This window comes from Patella vulgata, chromosome 3 (assembly GCF_932274485.2).
Source record: "Patella vulgata chromosome 3, xgPatVulg1.2, whole genome shotgun sequence".
Classification (NCBI taxonomy): domain Eukaryota; kingdom Metazoa; phylum Mollusca; class Gastropoda; family Patellidae; genus Patella; species Patella vulgata.
This window is the reverse complement of record NC_065881.2, coordinates 61,901,472-61,918,527: the sequence shown is the minus strand read 5'-3', so window position 1 is coordinate 61,918,527 and position 17,056 is coordinate 61,901,472. Positions and strand designations below refer to the sequence as shown.

Below are 17,056 nucleotides of genomic sequence, written 5' to 3'. Positions count from 1 at the left end.
TTTGGGGAGTCCACCGCTGGCCCGTCCGGACATGGGTGCGTTGAGGTGAGGATCCACGGTGTGGTGTTGGTCTACCGTGAGATGACACAGGCTTGCTTTGTGATGTAGATTTGGCTTGGCTGAATGCTTCTTGGCTGGTTGCGTCTTCTCCTTCTTTCCACCGAGCTTTTGTGGAGGCATGCTGGAACTGGAACTCTTAGCCTACGTTGAGTATTTGTTGAGTATTTGTCACGTACACTAAGCAGTCGTTGGATAGGCGCTATGCGCGCACTGTTATTCGTTACTCTGGAGACTAGTTGTACTCCCAGCATACGTTCCTCATTCGTTGGACATTAGAGACTTTTGGCAAGCGGAATATTTCCCATCCGTTGCGTCAATGTGGTTTTAGAGTTTTGGCTGATTTTCGCGTCGCGTACGTATGCATCGCTGAGCTGAGCTTAATTCTATTACAGCATGGTGGCAGATATTTAACAAGATCACCCTCTAGTCATGTGCCTAGTCTACAATTTTCCAGAGGGAGTAAAGTGGCTGAGCATTAAAAAAAAAATAAATGTAGAATCTTATTTAAAAAAAAATTGGTTTCAGTAATGTATAATTTCAGAAAGTTTATACCCCTTTACCATCGAATAAAATCATTTACAGATTTGCAAGGTCCAACCTCCTTAAATTTGCAGGAAACGCAATTCCTGGCCTTCAACCGTCATGTTCAGCGATTCGCTCGTCTCGCGCTTTGTCGGCAAAGGGTTGTTCGAGCAGGATGGTCATAGGAGCAGGCGTCTTCGGACCCGTCATCATCGATCGAGATGTCGGACCGCACTTTTCCGCCTGGTCGTCGATATTCTCGACCATGGGAGTAATGGGAGCGCGTCCAAGTAACCGTCTCGAGATCAACTGTCGCCCGAGAGGACGGGCGAGTGCCAGTCTCGAAATTTGAGAGAGATATGTGGAAGAGACAATCGGCGCTACCTGGCACGTGGAATTCATGGTGGTGGCTGATTCGTCACCAAGCCACGCTATCGAGCTTTCCCCCCGAGGGAAGGGACGGTTGAGACAAGAATTCCCCGGGACGACTGTTTCTCGTCACCGAACCAAACTCTCGAGATGTTTCGTCTGTCCTTCACTACAAAAAGGAGAGACGCGGTTACGGATGCCGGCTTGAGTTAGATCGGGGGTCCCTGGTCAGAATGAACGCGAATCGATGAATTTCGATGAAAAACCCCTTGAGTCTAAATAATCTAGTCCAAACCTGAGTTTTGCACTTTCAGACGAGTGCGATACACTTTTGAGGAGGTAGATGCGAGAGACGCAGTGCATTTGTGTACCTTTCATACGAGTGCATTTCAGCACGTCGTCCGATTTTCCCGCCAAAAACAGTCGCCATTTTAGAAATATCTTCATGAAGTGATGGAAAAAAATCTGAAATATAGTCACGAACTCTATCAATACTAATACAGTGCTAAATTACAGTCGATAACATTATAAATAAGTTGAAAACAAAATATAAGTTGGAATATTATCGCAAAATGGCTACCTTGCAATTAATGCGCCCCGTAGGCCTACTAGGAAGACCTACTCAGAAAAAATGTCAACATTGGTTTTTTGTCATTAAACCTTCAAAATAAAGCTTATTCCACGATTTCGATGGATGGGAATTATGTAACAAACCGAATTAGAATATGTAACAATCATAACTTAAATTTCTTCATAAAATAGAATTTCCAATGACTATAGTAGAGTCGTAGAATTTAGTGATGCACTTATGAGGATTCTGTAAAAATGATATAGTTTCCACTCAATTTGCACTCGATTGAGACTGCTGGCTTATTTCGCCGAACATAACTGATTTGAAATTGGAGTAAAAACGGAAACCATTGAATGTAAATCAGTTAATATACATTCATATTACAGTATTATATGCGTTGCGACCCACTTTTGTCAATTTCTAGGTCCCAACTGTTAGCGATTTAGCTCCTTTAAACGGTTTTTAAAATTAAATACAAATTGTGATTCCACAAGTCAAAAAACGTGACCTCTAGAGGGTCCACAACCTTGATATGCCATACTTTTCCACTATTTGCGTTCGAGGATCGGCCATTTTGTCGGGCAGTTTTGGTCCGATTTTCATTGTAACTCAACCATCATTATGGTATGACGGAGGTATATTTAAACGTTTTTTTTTTTAAATCAGTTAAAAATTCTGAAATTTAGAGGGACTACAAGCTAAAAAGCGCGATATTTGAATTTTGCAAAATAAAAACATGGCAAGTTATAGGCGGCATAAAACCGTAGACACAGACTAGTCATAGACACATAGAATGACTCAAACTGAATAAAATTTCGCGGCACACTTAGGAAGATCTCGCGGCACACTGGTTGAAAATCACTGCTCTAATTCATGTATATTTTTTGAAAATTTAGCAGGCTATATTACAGCCTATTTGTACAAGACTAAATGGTGTGGGGTTGGAGGACACTGCAGTAGTATTGCTATTGCCTGTGCCATAATTTGAAGATTGTATTATTATACAAAACAATTATCTTTATTTACAAAAAAACAAAGAAACAATCATACGATCTCAATTATATTAATATAAAAAAAAATCATCATTAATATTTCATTCAAATGAAAACAATACAGATTGTTTGGAAATCACAAGTGATATCAGTCTATATTCAAAACAATAGTATTCACAATTTGATTAAAACACAGATCCTATTTCGTTTTTTATAGTTCAAAATTTCGTTTTACTTGTCTTCACTACACTAGGATCTGGAAGAGTTGTTATATTACGGGCGTTTTGGTTGAAAATATAAACACCAAGCACGGAAATGTGGGTAAACCATTAGAAACCTCAACGCTGATTGATTAATCAATGTATGACATAATAGTCAAAAGCCACTCCTACGACCCCTGACACGACCTCCCAGTACAACTCATCAGATCTTCATGTAGTGTAGGCCATCGAAATAAAAAAACGAAACGAAATATAGATTTGTATTTTGATTAGATTGTGTTATTCCCAGTCTGGATATACTTGATCTGACACTGACTGTCATAGTGTTCTATAGATATCAAATTTGTTTACATAAAATTATCAATTTCCTAACATATATTTGGAGCTTATGAGTGATGTCCTACAATCTTGCTGTCATTCCACCAGTAACTAAAATAGTTTCTCCTGTAATATACGAGGAATCATCTGAGGCTAAGAAGGACACAGTACCGGCACATTCCTCAGGTTCTGCCATTCTGAAATAATGAAATAGTTAGTAAAACTCAATATTATTGAATGTGTCAAGATATTTTTATTACTACTAGACGCCCAAAATTCTACAGGACAAAAGTCAAATACCATATATTCAATATTAATACATGTAGGTAATTTCTATTTTCCTGGGATCAAAATAAGGCTTTATATGCACATACCTGCCTAAAGGAATTTGCTGTAATGCCATTTTATATGCACCGTCATTCTTCCATAACTGTAAAATAAAAACATAACACATCGGTATTAATGACAGAAATCTTCTAACCCCTAGATAGTAATAATTAAATGAAGGTGGTGAGGGAACTATGTGGATTAGGAAATATCTCATAGGGTAGAAATAGCCCATCTCGCTTTATAATCCCTGTAAGACATTTAGTAAGTGATTTTCAATACTAAAATACTTGGTATTGATACCATCTCTATATTACACTCCCGACTTTGTACAAATGAGACAGATCATAATGCACCAGTTGTGGTGATGGGTTTCTCTTCAGTTTCACTCTAGAAATAGTAGGTATTTATCTGTTTTAGTCTCCATGGTAAAGTTTATAGTGGGTGTTGAGGGCTGAGATAATTGAGAACAATTTTTCTTATTAGACATTTTTAACAAAAATAAAGGGGCGTAACTCTTATCATTATCCAATCATTGGATCTTTCTTCACCTAAAGCATGAACACACTGCTATGCTATATTTCAAAACAATACTACATTTCAGTTTATTTCTTAATTCTAACAAAATCATTAAAAAAAAAAAAACATTAGATGCATCAGATAGTTAAAACCACTTACAGCTTCACTAAATTTGGTTTTAATTATACCGGGAGCCAATACATTAACTCGGATTTTAGATTGGGCTAATTCTGGTACCATAGCTTTAGCTAATCCAAACAATGCTGTTTTACTAACACCATATGGTCCTAATAACTGGAACATAAATGTTGATAATGTGGATTTTACTTTCAACTAATAAAATCTATATACTTAAACATGCACTATGCAAGAGCAAAATCTGCTCATTACAAGTCTTTCTTTAGGCCTGAAATGTTATCTAAATTATCAATTAGACATTAATTAACTTATCCAGACCATAATAAACTCTCGATGTCAAGGCTAGCCTTCGATGTTGGCTGGATTAGATTCCTATATGCCGCTAACGGCCGTTGATAATTAAATCAGAAAAAGTGGATAATCGAGACTATGCTGTTTATATTAATGATTTTAGTAATGATGACCGAGACTATGCAAAAATTTCACCCGCTTCTTTCTCGGCTCATAGTGGATCAATTTGACTGAACTTTTCAGCAAATTACCTTTACACTATCTAGTTTTTAACTATTATAGTGAGAACTGCCATCTCTTTATCTTATCTCCCATAATGTATCTTTAATAATACTATTCATGCAATTTATTTCATGTTGTTTTTTAAATTTACCATAATTCTAAAGATATTTCATCTATTATAAAGCCATGCATCTAATACATAATGTACAAGAATATTTCTGTTAAGTTTTTTGATTTTGTGGAGCAGAAGCATTAGCTTAGCTCAGACAAAGCAAAATACATTTAAAAAGTTGACTAACAGTGTAGTAGTTACTGTTTACATAAATGGTGTTATACATCCAATCAATATTTTGTAATTTTCATATTTTAGAAAATGTAAGAAAAGAATATGTAATATAGATTTCTGATTAAAAGTTTTAAACTTACCGATAAAGGTACATAACCTGCTATAGAACTAACTAAAATAATTGACCCACTCCTACAAATAAATCATACAATATTTAAAATAAACAAATTTCTAAAAAAATTAATTTTATTTATAATTTTATTTAGCCCTGTTAGATGGATTTAGAATGTACTTTAGAGTTTTGGGCAAAAGACTACGACCAATCTTGCCAATTAATTTTAGAATATTTTCGGCATATGAATATATTTTGTCAAAAGTAATTTGTATGTTTTGTGTAATTAATGCAATTAACAGTTTGTGTTCCTAAGATAACCAAATCACACATGGGAGGAGGGAAGGAGGGGCAACATATATGTTGCTTAGTCTTAGACTAAGTATAGTAGAATAGCTAAGGCAAGTGATGCATTGATATAAACATTGTTTTTCTGTCGGGACATGAAAAGGATACAAGACACCTGACAATTTTATTTTTCCAAGAAATAACAAAGTCTAAATACATAATTCACTAAGCATTTGTAATCCCTTGAAAGACAGATATAAGAGTTTAAATGCATACTAATCTCACCCTCTTTTAATAATGTGAGGAACTGTTTCTTGACACAGTAGAAAAGTAGCTTTTACATTTATATCAAATATCTGCAAAAAACAAATAGAACACATATAGATCACATATCTAAAAGGTTTTACTATTATATTCATTGTGTGCTAAATATTGTTTATATTGATATTATAAACCAAGCCAACATTGCAGCTAATGTTCTGCACCTCAAAATAAATAGATGACACTCATTTGAACATGCACACTAGGGTGTTTCATATTTGAACTCTTTTTCGCGATTGAACTCTACCATGTGCCATGCGTTTCCAATTGGGTCCAAACTCATCACCAGCGAATATTATAATTTTCCCACCAAAAATGGCGGGCCGCCACCATTTTGAATTTTTCGCCAAATGTGAAATTTTTGAAAAAGTCGGAAAAATACTTCCCGTTACGGTAGAAAGATAAAACTTGGCACAATGCATCGAAAAGGCACAAAGATGATCTGCAATATATTTCAGAATTTTAGCATAAAAATTTAGGAGGGTTGCCATTTGGCATTTTTTAGAAAAAAGTCTTTTTCTGTAGAATTTGTTAAGACCACGGTGATTAAACTCCACCAAAACGTCATAAACTAATGTATCTACACAAATGGAGATAAATAAAGAACTAAATTAGTTATACGGGTTGTCCTCGATGAATATTTGATCATACAAGAGAGACAGAAACCATTCAAATAGTCACAAAATTCATTTAATAATCCAGACGAGCCAAAGTGTGTTTCATATAGTCAGAAAATTTTGTGTGATGTATTTCGACTGACTGTAGCAAGGCCTGTAACTGTTCTTCATCGCCAGTCTCGAATCGTCTTGATTCCCCGTTCTGCAAGATCATTTGACACATGAGTGTTTTCCACAAAGCTTAGAAATTTTCTAAATTTAAAAAAAATTCCTATTCGCTACATGGTACCTGCATCTATTCCTGTGATTAGGTGAGGCCAAGAGGATTAAAGACAAACCATGAGTCGTTAGATATAAGCTCGGTATAATCTGTGTCATTGTATATTTCTGGAAAGTTCTCCCTGCATCCATTCCTGTGGTTCGGTGAGGCCAAGAGGATTAAAACAAGTCGTGAGACGTTAGATATAAGCTCAGAAAAATCTGTTTCATTGTTTATTTCTTGAATTTTGGGTTATCCTGGATTGAGCTGAGGCCTAGGTGTTGAAAACTGGTAGTTTTTTGCTTATGTGACAAAGGACTGTCTGGTAAAGTCTGTGGACCCATGGCTATAAAACTGTTTTCAACACCTAGAGTAAGACCTCATTTCAAACCAGGAAGATCCAAAATTCAAGAAATAGACAATAAACAGATTGTTCTGAGCTTATATCTAACGACTCATGGCTTGTCTTTAATCCTCTTGGCCTCACCGAATCACAGGAATAGATGCAGGTACCATGTAGCGAATAGGACAAATTTTTGAATTTAGAAAATTTCTAAGCTTTGTGGAAAACACTCCTGTAACAAATGATCCAGAACGGGGAATCAGGACGATTCAAGACTTCATTGACAAGACTGGCAATAAAGAACAGTTACAGGCCTTGCTACAGTCAGTCGAATTGCATCACACCAAATTTCCTGACTATATGAAACACACTTGTGATTATTTGAATGATTTCTGTCACTCTTGTATGATCAAATATTCATCGAGGACAACCCGTATAACTAATTTAGTTCTTTATTAATCTCCATTTGTGTAGATAGGTTTGTTTATGACATTTTGGTGGAGTTTAATCACCGTGGTCTTAACAAATTCTACAGAAAAAGACTTTTTTCTAAAAAATGCCAAATTGCAAACCTCCTGAATTTTAATGCTAAAATTCTGAAATAAATCGCAGAACATCTCTGTGCCTTTTCGATGCATTGTGCCATGTTTTGTCTTTCTACTGTAACGGGAAGTATTTTTTCCGACTTTTTCAAAAATTTCACATTGATCATTTTTGGTGAAAAATTCAAAATGGCGGTGGCCCGCCATTTTTGGTAGGAAAATTATAATATTCGCTGGTGATGAGTTTGGACCCAATTGGAAACGCATGGCACATGGTAGAGTTCAATCGCGAAAAAAAGTTCAAATATGAAACACCATAATGCACACTCATCTTCTTATAAAACATCCAGCAATCAAATTACTTATCACTCTGCTTAACCTATGTAAGAAATGGCTATTATAAAACTTAGTCATGGTACTGATGCGATGAAACAATCTACACACCACGTTTCACCACTATCCCACAATTACATATTTATACATCAGTATCTTCCAAAAAAGTAGGGGATATTGAAATGCAAATACCTATGCAGGATTGTGTTATGATAAATAGTCATGGACACTTCACATGCTTTGAGAGTATGTTCACAGATGAAGAACTTATCGCCCCAACAGAACCACTGAGCTACACATGCGACACACAATAGCACCATACACGTGGTTGATGAAAACTGCCGCGTGATGGTTTATCCTATCCGTGTTTGCTTTCCTATCGGTTCTTGCATAAGAGTGTTTAGCGTAACTTTGCTTTAGTGTGTTACGTTTAATTTGATCGGCAGACGTGTTCGTCAACGTCAACATCAACCGACAATACTGCAAGAATTGGCCATGGCACTGCAAGAGGAGTGGGTCAGATTGCCCAAAATCCTGATTGGAGGGTTGATTAGGAGCATGCCACAACGAATTGCTGAATGTCTGAGGATTGGTGGAGCAATTACTCATTATTAAGACAAAAATCAAAAACGTCCATTTTCACTTTTGACAGTGTATCTATTTGCGAGTGAAATGGGGCCGTCAGATAAGCATCCCATATGAACTGTATATGTTCATGTGTAGGCAATTGGCCTGTTATTAACAAACACTGGTTACCTCTAATAAAAACATCAGTGCATTTCTGCAGTTTTGTATTGTTTCTGAATCAATATCCCCTACTTTTTTTTTGAAGAGTATATATACCTTCTTTATGTAATTGTGGAATAGTGGTATATATATATATTTATATACATATACATACATCAAGATAATTGATTGAAAACCAAGTGTAAATCCCCATAACTGATACTAAAACATGCAAAAATTACTGAAAGACAACAAAAAGTTTACCTTATCCCATGAGTCTTCTTTTATCTGAAAATTCAAAAATAAAAAATGTTTTATACAAACAAATAAAAAATGTACATTAGAATGTACATTAAAGAGCAGGTTCATGTAGATTCAGAAATGGCTAAAATTATAAGGGTCTCACTTCAACATACTGAAGATGCATAAGAATGTTTTGCTAATTGGTGACTTTTTGGGAAAGTCATCCATATGTCAGGTATTGGTATAATTTTTTGAATTACTGCATGCAGTGGGTCAGTGAACAATAATTATATTCACATCATAAACTCTATGAAAAATGTACTACTCTTTATCAAAGAGATTGATATTGAGTGAAGCTAATTTAATGTCTAGTCTAGATAACAACATAACAATGTCAATTCAGGACCATAGGCTGTCCCAATTTCTTATGTGTTGCTTACTCATTGTCGCATTTACGTCTGCAATGGTGACAGACTTCAGATCTGCAGTGTCATGAATAAGTTAACTCACCCACCCTATAACTGTTTATTCTAATAATGGATACTCACGTTCATCATTGGTCCAAAATAAGGATTGACAGCAGCATTGGAAACCAGAATATCAATACCACCAAATCTCTCTACAGTCTTTAAAAAATTTATAAATTATGTAGTCTATTACCTTTATTATAGTTTGATATTTTAATATTTTGAATTCCATCCACTGATTTCCATTGAAATTTTTAATTTTTATTGTTTTTTCTAATAGACCTGAAGCCAAAATTTCTAGCTTGCTAAGAAACACAATCCTGCTACAAGGTTCTCCCTACAAAACAAACTATACATTTTTGAAAAGCTTATAACACCAATAACACAAATCCAGAGGGTTCCAAGCAAAATGTTTGCAATAACTCAATTTAGGGCCAGATGAAAATTGTGATAATTGTAAAGTAAATGCTATATTTATAATAACAATTTTGAAGTTGACATAAAATTAAATATTTGCGAAAACACCCAATGCCTTCATCTTCGGTAAAGAATATGGTATTGGTTAAATTTTGATGACTTTGTAACGGAACTTCATGCTAGAAATTTTGGCCCTTACTGTTTTGCTACATTAATTAGAAAGTTCTACAGTCAAGAACATACCAAAAACAAAAGAATTGAAGCATTTCATTATAAAATATTACTTTACTTTATAATGTCATGCTCTTATATGCCAGAATAAAAGTTAAATATAGATATCAACACAATACATAATCCAAAGTATTATTTATTAATTGAAAGAAAACATTTAGATCCAAAAATTATTTAAAGCAATGAATTCTAACTTATAGCCATTTAAAGTTTACTTGCTTTGGTTTCCATTGATTTCAAACTGCCATCTTTATGTGACAAATATAGTAAGTATATTAATTAACAGCGGACTGCAGCAAAATACAAATTGTATGATATATATCTGCTTGCAGTCCTTAAAGAATAAAACCACTGGTTTGCAATCTTGATACATCTCTATTATTTTACCTAATGTTGGCAGCATTAGAGTAGTAACATGTCTGTGCAGATAGAATTTTAAAAACATTACCTTTTCAACTAAATTTGTTCTATCACTTGTTTTGCCAACATGACAAACAACACCTTCAACTTCCAAATGTTCTTTTTTTAAGGTCTGAACGGCATGGTCAACATGTTCTTGCTTGCGACTGCTGATCATGACCTTGGCACCATCTTGTCCCAATCGTCTGGCTATAGCAAAACCAATTCTGAAAAAAACCGAAAACATCTAGACCATTAGAGGTATTACATAATGAAATGAAGTTTTACATTTTCCTATTCTGCACCCATGATGAAAATGGGCATACTATCAATGGTTTTTTTTACACGCACAACACAGCAAATTCTACTCAGGACCTCGATGGTACTCCTTTGTCAGACCAACTCTTTTCTCCACCACCATTCAGAGATCCTGTAGCACTTTCTCAGCCAACACAGGGACACCCTAGTTAGTGAGTCAGCACCAAACTGACAGAATTGCAGGCTATATATTCAGTTGTAAAATTCAAATGGATATAATCAAGGTTAAACACTTCAGGTTTATCTTGTGGCTAGAACAGGCACATACAAAACATCATAATACATTTACCACTGCACTCATCTACATGTATAGACTGGGACCACATATGATCTAATCACTTGATTTGATATGTTTTTTTTGTTTAATGCTTGCATTGTCTGCGTAGTTTGTGTGTCTCGTACGCAGATTTGCCTTATTTCGTTTTTGATGAGGCTATGTTGATAAGTTCGCTTTCAACTGTGCAAAAAAAAGTTCCATTTGAATCCAGTTCAACATGATTTTGGATATTGAAAAAAAAAAAAAAAAATAATCAAATAGTTTATGTGAAGAAATAATTTTCTTTTTGATATTTTGGTATCTGATGGTCACAATGTTTGTATTTCCATTTGTTTGCTTGCATAAAGTTTCCTGTCAAAATTGTATAGGCCTACATCTGATTATTATTACATCAGTAAAACTAAAATATATAGTACATGTATTTGTTATGTTGTGTTAAATCCCAGTTTCTGTGTTTTAGCAGAAGTGACCTCCAGTTATTACAGATGTACAGCCATAATGACACTAGAGACCTCTGTTCTAAGGCTATTTTGGAATCCTCATCTTCTATTTTTCATGACGATTTATTTCTTTTCACCAAAAGGAATCATTTCTCACCTGGCCCCGAGTTCACAAAGCATTCTCAGATTCAGTTGAGAATTTACTCAAAATTGTTCGCCTTATTCTAAAATATAGTCCTTTGTGAAACTTTTGTTGTTTTAATGTGTCAAATACATCAATAAGAAACTATGTGCAAATATTTGTGTTTCTGGATCAAAGATATTTCTCATCATAAACAGTGATTGAAAGTTGAGTAAATTCTTAACTTAAGTCTTAGAATGCTTTGTGAACTCTGGGCCAGATCTGACACAAATTTATAATAATTCAAGAGTATGTTCAAGTAAAGTTTTGTGATTTAAAAAAACATCTGGTCGGCGCATGTTTGAGTCTTGTAATGGCGGATCAGCTCAAACGTCTTTTGTCTATTGTTAATCACAAAATTCTACTTGGAAATAGTATTAGATTATTATAATGAACATCTACATAAGTTTATACATTCTACCTCAATTAAAAGCGAAGTTGTTATGTTCCAAAGTCTTAAATAATCAAATTGCTTATCTCTACTTAGCCTAAGCAGAAAATTCTCATCATCAAACTTAGTCAAGGTATTGATATAATGAAATAAAATAAAACCAAGTACGAACAATCCAAACCATTAGACAAAATTTGAAGTCTTAAAAAAACGGTATCGGCAAAATAATCCATACTTGGAGTTTCATCACTCTCACACAATTAGAACCGAAGTTCCATGGTCTCAACCAATCAAATTGCATGGCTATGCTTAGCCTAAGCGGAAAATGCACATGATCAAACTCTGTCAAGGCATTTACCTACACCGAGTTTTAACATTTTACCTCAATTAGAAGGAAAGTAATTGTGGTCCAAAGTCTCGACCAATCACATTGAAGTCTATACTTTGCCTGAGCAGAAAATGCTCAGCATCGAACTTGGTTAAATAAGGTATTGATGTAATGAAACTATACACAAAGTCTCACCACTATCACTCAATTCGGATCAAATTTGTAAAGCTCCAAAGTCCCTACCAATCAAATTGCTAATCGCTCTCCTTACCCTGGGCCGAAAATGCTCATTATCGAACTTAGTCAAGGTATTGATGTGATGAAACTATACACTAAGTTTCATCACTCTCACTTAAACATACATTGTGCAAGAGCTAAATCTGTCTATTGCAGGTCCTTCTTTAGGCCTGAAATGTTATCTAAATTATTAATTAGACATTAATTAACCTATCCAGACCATAATCAACTCCCGATGCCCCCGCTAGCCTGCGATCTTTAGTGGATTGTGAGCCGATTTACTGCATAACTTTCCTTCACGATTTAACAATTAAATGGATAATTGAGACAAGACTATGCTGTTTATCGTACTGACTTTAGTAATGATGATCAAAGCTAGCCGGAAATTTCAACCGCTTAGTTCTCGGTTCACAGTGGATCAATTTGAAAGAAATTTTCAGCAAATTGCCTTTACATTATCTAGTTTTTAACTATTATAGTGAGGACTGCCAACTCGTTATCGAATCTACCATAATGTAACTTTAAACATACAAACATACTTTAGTAATGTCGATCGAGGCTGGCCCCAAATTTCAATCACCAATATATTGGTTCAGGCTGAAATTTTCAGCATATTCCCTTTACATTATTTAGTTTTTAACTATTGTAGTGAGAACTGCCAGCTGTTTATCTAATCTTCCATAATGCCCCTTTTATTTAGAACTAAAGTTATCATGTCCCAAAGCATAAACCAATCAAATTGAATATCTCTGCTTACCCTAAGTAGAAAATGCTTATCTTCGAACCCCATCAAGGCATTTACCTTATAAACACCAACACCAAATTTTAAAATTCTACCTAAATTAGAAGCTGACAGACAGACAGACCCATTTTAATAGTCCCCTGTTTTCTTTGAAAGATATGGGACAAATAAAAATGAATCACAGTGAAAAATAGAAGGTAAGGATTCCAAAATAGCCATAGAGCAGAGTTGGGGAAGAGGGGTATTTTCATATTGCAGCTTTATAGGGATGATTAGTAACGGTCAGAGGACACCGTCCGATCAGAGGCTGTTCCTACAGGAACTACAGATTAAGGGCAGCCGGAGTAGAATAGTACATGTAGTGGGCTAATTAAACCCCATTTCATTACGTCTCTAACTCAATATCATTCGAAGTCTTCGACATTGAAAACACAAATTATTTGTCAATTTAAATCAACATTGATGTTGTGATCTTAACGGGAAAAGATGAGCTTGTGATATCCAAAATCTAAACTAGCTAAGTCTCTAACTCAATATCATCCAAAATCTTCGACATTGAAAACACGAATTATTTGTCAATTTAAATCAACATTGATGCTGTGATCTTTCGGGGAACAGATGGGCTTCTGATATCCAATAATTAAGACAAAATAAACATTTTACCGTTGGTACATGAATCGTGTACCATGGTGCATTTCAGCGCCATTTTTAACAAGAGACTCGTAGAAAGAGGCTAGATATATTCCACAAGTCATGTCAAACGTTGATGTCATATTCTTATCTGGAGAGCATGCGCAATAAATACTATCGGTATAGAGTGGAATAACAAGACGCTAGAGATTGCCATTCGACTGAGACTTCTGGCGTATATTTCGCCGAACATAACTGATTAGAAATTGCAGTAAAAACAGAAACGATTGAATGTAAATCAGTTTATATACATTCACATTACATTATTATATGCGTTGCAACCCATTTGTGTCAATTTCTAGATCCAAAATATTAGCGATTTAGCTCCTTTAAGGACCATACACAGCATGTCAGCATCATTTGTAACAAAGGACTCAAAGAACAAGGCCAGACATATTCCACAAGTCATGTCAAACGGTGACGCATGCGCAATAAATACTATCGGTGTAGACTGGAATAACCAGTTGCTAGAGACTGCCATTCAATTTAGATAAGAAACATCATCTCTTAACCCTCTGTGTTTCGAGATAAGAGATGGTGCTATATAGTTTCAATTGGCAAACCCCCTACACTAATCACATCGGGCTTCAAATAATCAAAATTGACAGTTTTTTCTTCAAAGCAACGATTGATTATTGTTATTTTTAACATTTCTGCCACATCCAACTACAATTAAGCAGAAAAGTCCCTCTTTTTAAATCGAAGCGATAATAGATTAATTTCTCCGACATTTTAAAATTGACATCTTTAACACATAAAGGCAGGGACTCGAGTACAATAGCCAATCAAAGTACTACTAACCTGATCCGAGTTGCGCAGGAGTAATGCACTGTAATTATGAATGTCCGTATCAATTCTGATAAAAACAACACTTGATTTACTTTATTGTCAATAAATGAAAGTTGTTTCAGTAAATAGGGTTGCGTATGTGTAATAAGTTCTAATAGTATAAAATTAACTTATTTTTAAGATTTTACATGCATTAATAAAGAAATTAAGTTTGCCAGGTAGCTAAAAACAAGCACATCAGTATATCTCAATGTTTTTAGCTACGTTCTCATAGCTACTGTTTGGTTTGTGGGTTCTGTTAAAGTTGCAATTTCAAATTTTTAAGTTATATTTTTAAAATTTATTAAAATAAAGCCTTAAAATAGATGGTATCCATAGACAGTCCTACCTTGTTAAAGAATAATCCTATTAAACCTATAATTCACTATTGCCAGCTGAGAAATTGGCAAAAATATCATTTTCATCTTTAAATTCTAACGTTGTAACATGGCTGCCCATGTTGTCAATGGGAAAACATGGGAGATAATTGTGTTCTTATTTCCTGTGTCAACTTTTTGAAGGGTGGGAAATATTGCCCGGGTCATCCAATAGTGAGTTAATAACCTATAATATTGAGCAAAAGACATAGAAATAATCATGTTTTGACTTTCTAAGAAAATTTGAAATTATCGCTTTAAGTAACACAGTCTGTGAGTTCAAAACTTCAAATACATTTATTCTTGGAGACATCTTACAGTGAAACTCATGCCATTACACGCCATGTGCGAACAAAACGAGGGTCGTCAGAACCTATCACGTCACATGATCCAAACCATGGACCTTATAATACATTATAAGGTCCATGTCCAAACATACTTGATACTACAAGATCCTTTCTTCTTAGACATTCTGACTACTCTTTACAATGTAACAATTATAATAATAGTTCATGAACACACAACATTTTACAGAAACAAGAATGACAGATGGACACTACGATGATCTAACTTTATTAAATGTTCCAACATATCAATACATATTTTACATTTCTGTGATAAGCCATTTAATAGGTCTTATGCATCTATGAGATCTTCGAGGCGCATATGTACCTTTAGGCAATGCTCTTTGATCAGGCGGATTATTATAATAGTCATTTAATTTATCAACATCTCCATAATCACATTCAATGATTTTGGGCTGATTACAAGGGTTCATACTAGAACAATTACGTCTCAAATTATAGTAGTCTCTACAATATAAGACCTGGGATTAGAGGTTTCCTTTATGACAGTGCCATGCTTATTCCTGTCATGTATAAAGACATATTGGTTTGCAGTTTCAATTCTTTAGAACCTATCCCCTCACGTGATCCAAACGTACTTGATATACAACAGCTACATTCGATCGAGACTCTTACTCTTGGTGTATTTCGCCTAACATAACTGATTAGAAATTATAAAAACAGAAACGATTCAATGTATATCAGTTCATATTCATTCATGTTACATATATTCATCAATTTGAATTTAGCTCCTTTAATTTCAACTGCCATGGTCTGAATCAATTATGCGCGCGCTGTATCATAAAGTCTGTCATTGAGTCGACTGGCGTGGTTTCGAATCCCCGGTTGTACATGACAAGGAGTAGGGTCACATGTCCAACCTTGTGGGTTTTCTCCGGGTCCTCCCACTGCTAAAGACCCCTACGCGCAATCAAATTATGTAAATAAAATTAAACCATATGTTAGTTCCGAAATGACCTAGTTTGTGTCGAGTGGACGTTAAACCCCATTTCTCTCTCTCTCTCCCCCCCCCCCCCCTGAATCAATTACTAATTATATTGATTGATGCATTATTTCACATTTGTTTCATTAAACTTACCCATCAGTGGATGCTGTGACAATGGCTACCTTTCCTAAAAGTTTTCGTGCCATTTCGTGACTTAACAAAATCAAACCTTGACCAAAAGCATTAGACTTTAACCTAACTTGATTAAGTTTCAGAGCAGGCAACTTATTTTGTAAATGTTAAGAAAAGAGTTATCCTTAATCAGAACCTGGCGGTGGCGCTCCGTCAATTTAGATTTCCCCTTCAGAAATATGTCATGTGCTTTATCAATTTTAACAAAGGAGTGTTCATTCCTACATATTATTGGCATTATTATAGCAGATTCAATATAATCTTGGCTTCTTCTCTGATATTCACGTTTTCAGGAAATATATTTACTTTCAAATGATCTTTGAGACAAAGGGTGAAGCCGTTTACTTTAAAAATTAGTTTCAATGATTGAGAAAAAACGTTATCGCATTGGTTGTTATAAATAGTCTTACTTCGCGGAATCGTTATTGTTATTTTTATTGGCTGATTAATTTACGGTTATTTATAGACGAATGGTATTGTTAAAAGCGGCCAATTGGCCAACATCAGTGAGTCGACCCTAAGTCCAAAACAAATAGTCAGTCGAATAAACCGGTCGATGGTTTATTAAAATTTTGGAATCGTTTGTAATCAGTATAAGTTAAAGAAAAAACGCACTAATTCCAATATCTTT

At 34.8% G+C, this 17,056-nt stretch overlaps 1 protein-coding gene across 1 annotated transcript; it reads right to left on the bottom strand.

The window, feature by feature from the left end:
• Window positions 1-2,569: 2,569 nt before the first annotated feature.
• LOC126816265 (dehydrogenase/reductase SDR family member 4) lies at window positions 2,570-16,728 on the bottom strand. The gene is made up of 9 exons (XM_050542555.2): window positions 16,387-16,728; window positions 10,184-10,361; window positions 9,169-9,246; window positions 8,642-8,665; window positions 5,522-5,592; window positions 4,977-5,028; window positions 4,059-4,193; window positions 3,428-3,483; window positions 2,570-3,250 (listed from the first exon to the last, which is right to left on the bottom strand). The coding sequence occupies exons 1-9, from the start codon at window positions 16,437-16,439 to the stop codon at window positions 3,136-3,138; spliced, it is 762 nt and encodes a 253-aa protein (XP_050398512.1). The 5' UTR covers window positions 16,440-16,728; the 3' UTR covers window positions 2,570-3,135.
• Between the last annotated feature and the right edge of the window lie 328 nt (window positions 16,729-17,056).